This window comes from Leptonotus elevatus, chromosome 16 (genome assembly GCF_054856555.1).
Source record: "Leptonotus elevatus isolate MCC_2025b chromosome 16, RoL_Lele_1.0, whole genome shotgun sequence".
Taxonomy (NCBI): Eukaryota; Metazoa; Chordata; class Actinopteri; order Syngnathiformes; family Syngnathidae; genus Leptonotus; species Leptonotus elevatus.
In genome coordinates this window covers 14908231-14920484 of record NC_141254.1, presented here as the reverse complement: position 1 = coordinate 14920484, position 12254 = coordinate 14908231, and the positions used below count along the sequence as shown (strand labels likewise).

General features: G+C 38.0%; 1 protein-coding gene across 4 annotated transcripts in view; it reads right to left on the bottom strand.

Moving 5' to 3' along the window:
* Window positions 1-12254, bottom strand: part of LOC147160915 (RNA-binding protein Musashi homolog 2) — a 257629-nt gene that overhangs the window by 244925 nt on the left and 450 nt on the right. For all 4 annotated transcript variants that reach the window (XM_086097953.1, XM_086097955.1, XM_086097954.1 and 1 more), the window contains exons 2-4: window positions 12184-12224; window positions 11709-11790; window positions 11104-11188 (exon numbers count right to left, since the gene is read on the bottom strand). In XM_086097953.1, coding sequence (XP_085954079.1) covers window positions 11104-11188; window positions 11709-11790; window positions 12184-12224 — 208 coding nt within the window. The remainder of the gene's footprint in view (window positions 1-11103; window positions 11189-11708; window positions 11791-12183; window positions 12225-12254) is intronic.

Below are 12254 nucleotides of genomic sequence, written 5' to 3'. Positions count from 1 at the left end.
TGTTCGTTAAGAACATGGTCCATCGTATGGAACTGAATGATGATTAATCATGGCTTGCAGCAAGTTAGGCAAATCGAGGTGCAGTACTCTGTTGCAACCAGCAGAGGCACTGTTGATTTCAGTCTTATTTACTTGGCGGTGCTTTCAGACTCGCTATCACGTAACTCCTGTAGGCAGCATTATTCAGCATAATGGAGTGGTTCATAACCTTGGATGATTTTTTTTCTTCTTCAAATTCAAGACATAGATACTGTATAGGGTTGACTAGTGAACGAAATGAAAAAGGAGTGTAGCCTTTTCATCCAGTCTGGCTCTCGTCACCTTGAATGGAGAAAGCATTGTGTTCTTGTGTGTATTTCCCCGTCTCCATGCATCTTGGGTAGTGTTAAGAACCACTAGCCTTTTTTTTAATTATAAATAAATAAATACATTTTAAAAAAGTAAAAAGAACCACTAGTCTAATACAATCAGGAATTACAAACGTTCAGAAAGGGATTCTCATACTCTTATCCCATTTGAAAAAAAGAACAATCGATAAACTGATTGCTAATTTCTCCGAATTGACCAAGAAAATGTCATCCAGAGAAATGTAGTCCTACATTTCCTTGATCAGTAATTTATGCGGCACCTGCCAGTCGATGCGGTAACGTGAAAAATGTTCACGAAACAATAAATATCGAGGTCAGTCACAACAGCCATGGTTTGACTAGCCATAGTCATTATGTTAGAGAGTCGCTGTTCCTCTGACCAGGAATCACTGATTGAATATGACACGGAGAAAATGAGAATCCCAGGCTGGTGACGCCTAAATAACAAGCAGGATGCATCGGATGAGCATGTTTGCCCGTCTTGTGCTTGTTATGTTATTAGCTTAATTTTTCCCATTAATTTCACTGGTATGAAGGTATGTCACACTAAGAAGGGGGGGTGGGGGGGGGTCCGCATCAACCTTGCACTTATAATAAATGACACAGCAACGTCATCCCAACTGCATACCAATGAAATCACTACGATAACACCCTATGTCTTCTTTTCTTTCCTCTTCCGTTGCCATTTTCACGTTTGCTTACTATTTGCATTGACTGAAGCTATTTCTAGCCGTTCACAAAAGTTATTCCTCTGGTGCAGATGGATCCATTTAAGAAATGCGTACCCTGCTGGGGAAAACAGCAGAAACAAAATGAAGGCAAGACACATCTGCACAGCTCAATTAAGACAACGAGACTGACTACCTTTTAATGCGTTTGAAGGGAAACCATGATGCGCTTTGTCATTGCCATCAATTCTGCCAGTCTCAGTTATTACTGTTATCTCTCTAAATCAGGTCAAAATGAGAAATGAATTCAATAACACCTGAGTATAGAAACACTGCTTGTAATGAATTTCATTTAAAGATTTGTTTTAGCACTTAGCCTCAGGCTTAACCAATTGAAACTCAATTACTATGTCTGCCTTGTTTGTGCCAAGACAACGTGTCATGCTTGGAATAACAAATTCCAGTGCTTTCTGACCTACTGTATCTCCCTTTTTTATTACTGTATTTTTCATATATATGACATATTATTTACTGTTATAAATGTTACGCTTTATGGCAAGCTCCACTGAAGGTATGTTAAAAACTTTATAAAGACAAACGAGTACAACTTCTCTCTCCACATCATTTCTACATGTACGAACTGTATTTCAAATGTAGCTACAGTATGATACTATCAGAGCCATGTAGACAAATTAGCCAAGGACAACCGACGATCCAATTCTTTGGAGAAATACTCCAGCAGTACCTTTTTAGGTCACAACTTATGATGAATGACTCCTTCGAGGAATGTGAAATCAAGGGCAGGTGAGGTGTAGCGATTGTTTCCCGTGTTTTTACATACTCATGAATATGTAGTTTTGCGGTTCAAAACTATCGAGCCCCTAAGGCCATCGCGCAAAAATACGCACTGCCCTTTTGCACTGGATAACCAGAGATGCCACAAATAACGTCGTCTCTATTTCACCTGGATCGTCTTCATGATCATTTACATATTGGTAATTTACTAATATTTTGGCCCATTGACTTTTGGTGGTTGGGGAGAAAATGGCAAGATCTAGCTGCAGAATAAATGTCAAGGTTAAGCTTATTTTGCCAACTATTAAAATAGATGGTGAAAAAAAACTAAATGAAAACATAGAGAAGAAGGGAGATTATGACAAAGTCGCATATAAAAAAAACTAATAATTGAACCGTAGAATCCTGTGAAGAACACGTACCCATGCATAGTACGCTCCCCCCAAATCACCCTTAAAAAGCATTTTTTTCCCCTCTGTAATTATTTATGATAGGCTCCCTCAAATATTATCAGAGTAAGTAATATGAATGTATAAATATTAAAGGATAAAGTGTATATGTAAAATCCAGGTTAAAAATTACGCAGACATTTATTTTGCTTTTAAATCTCTTTAACTATGTTGGTAACTGATTTTAAATGTTGTACTTTTAATTACGGCATTTGAAGCATATTGAGTTAGGTCAGGGGTCATCAATGCGGTGTCCCCAAATGAGTAGCCCACAGGCCTATTCTAAAATAGCGCACCTGTGATGGGACATTGGAATTTTCTAGGAATGTCGAAGAATTGATTATTTAAAATGTAAACCGAAGGTTTGCGAAGGTAGCAAATGTAGATTGTTTTTATTTTGACAGGGTTTTTTCAAGGTCGCAATAAAAAACATAATTCTTTACCTTCACAAAACAACAAGTATCTCTCGAAAAGTTTGGTGAACCCTGAGTTATGTTGTGTATGAAATGTGCTATAAATCAGGGATTCTATTTTTTCTTTCAACCCCAATGCCTTGGTGCTGGTAAACATCTAAACAATCTGAAAAATGTTTAGTTCTTATTAAGCCCTCTGTATAATACCCACTCACACAAAAAAAAAAAAAGAGTGTTATTGACGGAATTTTTCAGTAGTTAATAGGGATGTAACGATAACGGCAATATTGTGGTACCACGATATTAAGACCGCCACAATATCGTATCGTTGTAGTCATGTCACGATATTAAAAGCAGCACATTTGTTTAAACAAAAAAAAAGTCAGGTTGATTTCCATTTGTGCAGTTTTAGCACCCTCTGCTGGATAGTTTTTTAGTGCAGTTTAATTTGCACAAGGCATGTTTTGACCCATTTACGTTTAAAATCCACGCTTAAGGTCAGATGAAGGGGAACGTAAAATGCTTGTAAACTGAGTCAATATGTGGAGGAACTCAATGTGTGCGTGCATGAGCAAGAAGTTAGTGCCTCAATATTAAGTGTTATTAGCGATTGTAAGTTGTTTATATGCATTGCTGTTATGTACAAAACAAACAAAAATTTTTTTTTAGTATGAGCTAATTTTTTTACACTACCTTTTTTTGTTGGTTTTTTGTTTGTTTTTTTAATCGCCAACCTCCCCACAATATTGTGATAATTATCGTATCATGACCTTCATATCGTGATAATATCGTACTGTGATGTTTGGATATGGTTACACCCCTTGTAGTTAATATAGTATATAAGAAGTGCACTTTGACAGCTAGCAGACCATACCGTAGATGTCGGCAAGTAAACTGAGCAGTAAGCAGATCCTTAGAAGCCCCTATTGGAACAGAAGGAACAATATGCTGTGTATAGGAATGTGCTTCCACCTTGGAACATTAGGTTTTATTGGTTACAGGATTATCTGCGCAAATGCGGGCAAGTAGCGCTATTAAGAAGCTTAGCACATGGCATTTACCTTTTGTTTATTGTTTTCAACCCGCGGACGTGTGAAGGTCATTAGGTTGTTATGTTACTGTACCTCCAGTATGTGTGTGTGTGTGTGTGTGGGGGGGGGGGGGGTTGCTCTATTGACACTCTTAGTGTACCTCCAAGTTGTTGTGGACACATTCGCTAAAACTATCACACCTTGACTTATTAAAAAGTCAACAGGTACAGTGATGTTTACTATAGTTGATAGTAGTGCACTACTTACAAATGTCACCAAGTCTAACGATTGCAATATTTTCATGTTGTGCATGAGTGGTGGATGCTATCAAGGTGTGATTTTTATTTTGCATTTAAGGTAGGTTACGCAGCTGATTTAATGACATACTAAAGAGGACGTATCATTGAGCTCACCTACTGTATATGACTTGCTAAATTCATGCTTTTACTTTTGTGTGAATAGTGCCACACACGGAACAAAAGTGGGTCCCCTTGGGACATCATCACAACCTGGCGGTGTCAAAGTAATAAAAATGAGAACAGACCAAGAGGTCACGACCTCCCCACAGCCACTAACCCACCATCTTTTATCTTCTGCAGCCTTTTACAACAAGGTCCCTACACGCTGCTACCGAGTGAGATCAGCGGGAGGAACGGCATATATCTGAGAAATCTCACACACACAAAAATTGTCTGTATATCAATGCAGCTCTTGGGTAAACTCCTGATTAACACATATCTGCCCTCACACAACGGCACCGTGCTTAAGCTTAAAGGAAAAGGCTTATCAAAGTGTGCAGCTTCCCCCAATTTAGGGCTGTGAGGTGTGCCACAGGTGTTTGTGTGTGATAGCAAACAGAATGGACATCAAATTAAAGCGTAAATGATTCATATCAGGGCTGTCAATCTTTGCTGATCTTTGCGGCTGAATAACTCCTGAAAGAGGCCGTTTGTTATGCTCCTAAATCAATAATAAGAATTTCACCAAAGTCAAAGACAACAAACACATTGACCTTTCCTAAAAATATGCATCAGTATGTTGGCTATTCATTGGTGTACAAGGTATTACACACCTGCAATGACAAGGTATATCCAATAAAAGAGCAGGATCAGGTGGACTAGTAATTTTTTTGTAAACAATCTGTAATTACTGTAAAATCCCATTTATACTACGCACCCTTGTATAATACGCGCCGTGCCAAAATCTCCCCTAAAGAGTGAATAATATGATTGAATGAAGATTCAAATACCAATCAAGAGTAAAAGGTGAAAAACTATGCTCTTTGATTAACGTCTTTCAAAGTAGTTTTAAAACCGTGTTTAAGAAAATCTTCTTGCACTGTATCCTCTTCTACTAATTTTAATAAGCCTTTTTTTTTCTTCTTTGCTTTGCTTTTAAATCTCTTTAAGCATAGTTACGTTGTTTATGAAATGTGCTATAAAACTGTTATTCTTTTTTTTTTTTTAACCCCTAGGTACTGGCAAACAAATATAATATTCATTATTTTATTATTTTATTAATTTATTTATTATTTTAATAAATGACTGTTACTTTTACAGTAAATCCGATAATAGAGCAGGATAGGTGGCGGACTGGTAATTTTTTTTGTAAATGATTAATTATCTAATTATACAGCGCTTAACAAATTTATCAGACCACCCGTCATATAAATGAGAAGAGTCCATCCAGCGTCATTATGGGCTTTAATGTAGGCTTATATTTTTCAGTTTCACTTCAGTTAGCTTTAACCATTTAGAAAAGCAATTTCAAACAAATTTGAGCCACAAAGTCTGAGAATTCATAAATTAATTACCGGTACGTATAACTTCAATAAATTCAGGAATGCAAGTAAATTACAATCATTTGACATGTTAAGACATCAATTTGAATACTAACTTTAATAATAATGGGGAAACACTTTTACTCATTTCTGATATATATGCAGAGAAAATGATGTAGGAAGTGGATTGAAGGAATCAGCTCAAAGAGAAAAAGTCATTAGATGCAGCCCCCCACCAATAGTACACAGAAGACAGAAGCATGAACAAATCACACTTTCAGCCATAATTAACTGCAAGACGGAGCCCCTGCTAATGCAAGGGCACATCAGAGTTCAGATCATTGATTTGACTTTCTTTCCAAATCCTGTGTGATGAATATGCTAGATTTCATCTGGACTGCTCCTCCGCTGTTCCTACTCTACAGCTTTATTTTCAGAGATACTGTACCTAAAACATCCAAAGCTAAAAGTAAAAGGTCACCTGGGGTCACTAGTGAAGCCAACATTTTGGGGAAAATATGACTTAAGACCAATAAAACTTTCAAGACTTTGGCATTCCTCCTTAAAACCAAGACCACAGCGTTGACTCTGGGCATTTGTTTTCTCTTTCTCGTTTTTGAGAAGGGGGGGTGGGGGGTCCTTTCCGAATACTATATTTACTGCAAAAGACAGACTGCTGGTTAGGAATCCGTTTATCATTTGTTCTGGCAAATAAAATAAAAAAATATGTACCTGAATAATTAATTTTTTTAAATCGAACATTTTGGGGGAAAAACATTTCCAGTCAGAAGCAGACTGTGAGCGTTTTCCTTCTGCGTGATCTATTTTTTTTTTATCTGCAATCGCCATGTACGCACAGTTCTTCACATCATTGCTCAATAGTTGAAAGATGAATTAAAAACAATAGTATTTGACTATTATTTACAAATTGTCTGAAATATTAATAATTCTAATAATGACAGTGACAGTTTGAATCTGGAACAGTACATTTATATTGTTATTCTTATTATTATTTCTCATAAGAATTACTTTTTGTGACCCGGCTTTGCAAAAATTGAGTTATTACAGTGAAGTACAGTAAATAAATAAAAAAGTAATCACACCCTTTAACCCATTATTGGGGCCTACAAACCGTAAAACTCAATTTAAAAAAGAAAAAAATAGCTAAATAAAACGTATTGACTGAGATGAAGTGGTTGTTCAAGTGTGCCCAGCCTCTTATAACTGGGGGTGTTCATTTTGGACCATTTTCCTGACAATTTTTTTTCCCCCAATTGAGTTACATAAGGGCATATTAATAGTGGGAAACGGGTTTTGAAATATTTGTCCTGGCTCTCGTTTTTTTGTTTCACAAAAAATAGCATTTGAACATCGGTGTGGGGGCTTTTTAGATCCATTATTTTTGCTATAATGCAGCAATTAACGTGCAATCAATCTTCCAGCAATAAATCTGCTGCCTTGTAAAGTGTTCGTCAAGTGTTCATGCCCGTCTGAGCCCCAAACATCGTCAGGGGCAAACATATTTTGAACAAAGCAATGGGGGAAATGAGAAATATGTTCTGAATTACCAGCATGTGTGTTGTGATGCCCGAGGCTGTGCTTCCCCATATGTCTCGTTCATATCTCCATCCAAGCGTTTTCATAACCGGTTGGGGAAAAAGAAGCACTAAAAAATATATATACACTGTAAAGAATAACATGAGGATTTTGGTGCAGGCTATATTTATCCTGTATTTTTCTTTAGGATTGATTAAATAGCACCCGACGACAAATCTGAAGATCCAGATGAGAAATGTTTTGTGTTCACCGAATAAATTCACAAATCCAATAATAACTTAAAGCAAATGTAAATGAGCGATGACTTCCATGCTCATAATATGACTCAGCTTGTTCACAGTCACGGCCCCTGCGGCCTCTCACAGACAGCCCGCTCAAGGTGACCCGTGACAGGGAGGATTCGCCGGACGGCCGCGTAAAGTCCAACGCTTCAATCGAATCAAACATCTGCGCACAAATCAAGAATGTTTGCAAGTCTGCTCTTTTCCTTGCGCTCGTGTTGAGCAAATCGGCAACGCGATATGACAGATCCTAATGCGTCGTGATGGTGCGATTGTTGAGCTAACACAAGAGCAGAGAGCGGCCAGTGACTAATGGTGAGGAAGAACGCACAGCCAGCTGCCTCAGGTTTGTTCTATTCGGTGGCACGTTTCAACAGCACATTAGCAGCTGGGAAATATCTATTTCTGAATGTGTTCCGAGTCATCAGGATCACGTCGCAAGGCTGGTGTGTCAATCACAAAGTCAAATATTTGTCTGGATAACAAGAGAGCCGAGCTTGATACATTTTAAACTATATATCACGGTCAAGTATCACACTTCTTCTTTTTTTCTATTTTTTTTACCCCATCATGGCATGAATGGCACCAAAAGTAAAAAAATAACATCGCTTTAACATTGCCCCTTCATCGTCAAGCCATATCGGGACAAAGAAATTGTGTTAAAAATAATAATAATAATAATAAATAAAGTATAGATAACCCCTGTAGATAAGGCTTGTGTATATATCAAAAAAGAAAACAGTTTGAAGAAATCCCTTTGTTATATGCATTTTTCACAAATCACATTCAATCCATATTCTAACCACCGTGTAAACTCAATTCGAAAATTCTAGAAAATCTCTCTTATTATAATAAGCAGCACATATTGGTGTGTTGTGGTGATATGAGAAGTCTCATAATCACCCTGCATGTATACTTTGTGTGAAATACTTTTTTTTCTCCTTTGTTGTGAATTACTAAAGTAACTATAAATAAAGATAATTGTTCATTGGTAAAAATGTATTTTGTTTGACAGTTCTATTGAAAATCTTCTCATATTCCCCTAAGAAAAGCATCATATATTTTTTTAAAGGATTAAAAGCTTGCCTTTTTAAACAGTGACTATAAAAAGTCAGCAATAAGACAATGATAATGGTCATTATAAACAATTAACTTGAAGCTTCCCAGCGGAGTAGCAGTTTAAGCCGTTGACCGTGTATTTCCCTTTTGAGTCCAGCTGAGCCTCTCTCCTCTCATTCCCAGCATGTCCCCTCGCACAAGGACAGTGTCCTATTTTTTTCTTTTTAAGTTTAGAATTAATACATTTCGATTCATTTCAAAGGAGATGGCAGCAGTGTCAATAGTAGCTATGATTCAAGGATAAACTACTGTGCAGAAAATACGTTCTGTGTAGAAGACAGCTGAATGTCGTCATTTCATTGTCTGGCTGGTCTGTTAAATATGACCTGATGCATAAAGTAAGAACCCAACACAAAATGGTATTTAATGCCATTTATTTTGCAGTGCAATTAAAAATGACCTGATAATACTAAAGAGGACTGTTTTAACGTCTACAACAATTGTACTTTAGCATCAAAATATTTTGAACGCAACTACTAAAGAGTGGGGAATTGCATTTTTGTTTTCTCATATATGGAGATAGAAATGTGATGGAATATATTTGGGTTTTGTGATGGTATCCCTAAATATGAATTTATTTTGAAATGTAAAACTACAGAGACATGAGTCACATTATTCAAAGGAGGGCAATACCATAAAATTGTGCTAGGTTTGAATATAACATTACATTTTCCAGTAAAATGAGCATTACTACATGAGATCTGTATGCATGTATTAAAAAATTGAAATACTGGATAATGTTCCGCTTTTTTTCACAGGCAAAACCATCCTATCAGTAACTTTTCAATTTGGACTCCCCAAGTGTGAAAGGTAAAATACTTGACAGGCATGTCATCCAACTTTATTTACATCAAGAGTGCCCAAACTTTTTTGACCCAAAATATCCGGTTTGGGAGGGCAAAGCGCTACCAGTGAGCTAAAATTCTGGGCTGCTGACGCAGCATAGCACCTTATTTGATAGTTGTTTTGAATGATACGTTGTCTTGTTTTGCTGTTGTTTTTTATTTTCTAATGTCACGCGGTTCAATGCTGTACCATATTTACGAACAACTAGTCAATCGCAATTGACGTATTGAGCACCCCCCTGCTTTACATCCTGTGTTCAAATATTTGTACCATCACACTATCATTTTCAAAACACTGTTCATGTGTCATCAAATGGACAAAGAAGCACATTTGCTCTCTATTTCAAGTTAAAATGGCCTTGTGTATAAACAATTCCTAAGATTCAAACCACCTAAAAATTACATTTCTAACAAAAACGTACCAGCTTCTATGAGGACAGGGTCTTAGATGCGGTCTTCGAGTCTGACTAAAGTGCATGTTTACCGCGAGGCCAGCTATTACAGTAAGTCAGCGGGAGGTACTGTATACTGAATGAGCCCAAGGTCCTCAGGTTAAATCCTATGAAGAGCTTAACAGAATAATTAAAAGCGCACAAGGAATTTAACCCCTTCCTGTCATTCCACTACAGTTGATTTCCAGTGAGCTGCTGTCAGTAGAAAAGTTCTAACCGTGTCAACTCTGCAGCCTGTTTGATCATTCACAGACCATCCGAAATACCTTGTCTCTTCCGGCATCCTCTAAATCTGTACTATTTTACAGTTCTGTGATAGCATCAGTCGTAACTTGCTGTTCATTTAGCTCTCAAGAACTTATGTCTTCTCTCTATGGCTACTAATTGGAAACATATGGAACCAAGTGTGATCTTATCACCCTCACCCCCAATAGCACATAAATAGTGCTTAAGGCAATTTAGCTACATGACGTGACAAGAGCGCAACTAGTGTGGGAAAGCGGCCAATCTGACGACAAACCACAACTGTGAGCGTATGATTCCACAATAGTCCAAATGTAAAACCGGAGACAAAATCCCCATTAACGTGAGTCTAAAAACCTCAGAGCGCCTTATAGTCTTTGCAATTTGTCATGTCTATGTTTTATGTCATATCATCATAAACAAATACACAAAGCACAACCTGACAGCCTACAAAGAAATAAATTGTGTTTTATCACTATACAGAATTCAATTTCAAGGAAATTTGTGCTGAAAAAAAACATCTATTCTGTCACTATATAGACATCTTACAAAAATGACTCGCCTGTTTAATTATTCATCGACTGACAAATTTTCAAACGGCAAGAAAAACCCACAGTAGTGCCGCATTAACTCATGAATGAGTGTTTATTCATCTGAATTATTGCGAGTAAATTCAACTGCCGTGTTAAAATAGGAGAAAAGTCAACTTTAAAAAGAAAGACCTATATTGGGATATTTTGAGGGAAGTGTTTTGAACCCTTTTACAAATATGTGACGACATATTACAGAATGTGTGTCCAATAGTGGCGTGGTGGAGGAGGGCGGTATGCTCTTGACTGTACTTGATGCACGTCTGTGTGTGTGTGCGTGCGTGCGTGTGTGCTGCATGTGGAGCTGAAGTCAAGAGGGGGGCGTGTCTGTCCCATTCATCCAGAGAAGTGAACATGCACACATAATATTCACAGTGGAGCTGCGTTTTATTGCCTGGATTAGTGCTGAAAGGACCATCGTGCATTTAGCCCTTATTCATGACCTTGAGCAGAGCGGGCTTTCCCATCAGTCTCATGATCTTACAAAAAAATGTCAAAAGAAATTAACTCACCGTCTTTGAGTCTAATTCGTGGTGTTGCTGAGCTAGGACTTTTTCTACGCTGGCAGCATCTGTGAATGTAACAAACCCAAATCCTCTGCAAAGCAAAGACACAAACAACAACAGTGTTAAAATAAAATTTTAAAAAAACACATGCATGCATGCAAAAACAGTTTGGGATTGTTTAGAATGCAAAATCAAACTGCATTGCATTGCATGTCATATTTCCTCTTTGACCTCAGTATTGTTACAGTATTGTTTCTTGTTAAAACAGTCGCGGTACAGTGCATGCGTTTATCATCCAGATTGCGGACGTCCTGTGGCAGAAACTGAAAGTGAGCACGCTATTCGCCACACTGTTCTGCTGCAGTCACAAAGTCAATGTCAAATTGCATTCGGTCGCAGCTTTACAGCAGCGAGCATTTAAGCTTATCTGGCTCGCTGTGAAACCACACGCAGGCGCGAGCACACGCACGCCCGCACGCACGCACGCTTTCTCTCACACACTCACACACACGCTCACGCACGCACACACAACAGTGGATTAAACCACGAAACAAAAGTAAAGCGATATCGCTACATGAGAGAGAGAGAGAAAAAGTACACATTGTATTTACCTTGAGCGTTTCGTCGTGGGGTCTCGCATCACCATACATTCTCTTATCTCTCCAAATTTACTAAAATACTCTCTAAGGCTGTCTGTGGACAGAGGAGACACATCGGGTCATTAGACAGACATCCACATGATGTCATAAAAATATATATATATATAATTTTAAATACACATACACACGCGCATATATATATAAATATATATAAATGTATATATATATATACACACATATATATACCCCCCCCCCCACCACCACCACCGCGATGCGCATAGGGGTCGAATAGAGGACTTGAGATGGACGAATATCGGAAATAACGTCGCGCACACACACCAGCCGAGACATCCCACCGTGCGCACTCGCATTCGCACGGCACCGCGGCGACAACCGCCGCCGACACGCAGTCAACAAACAACACGAAAACAACAACCAAATACAAGGACAAGGGCTGTCCGGGAGAGAGAAAAAACAACACTCTCACCTGGTGAGGTTTGCCAGCTGAGGCCACCGATAAACATTTTACTGTAAGGGGGAAACACAACACAAGTGAGT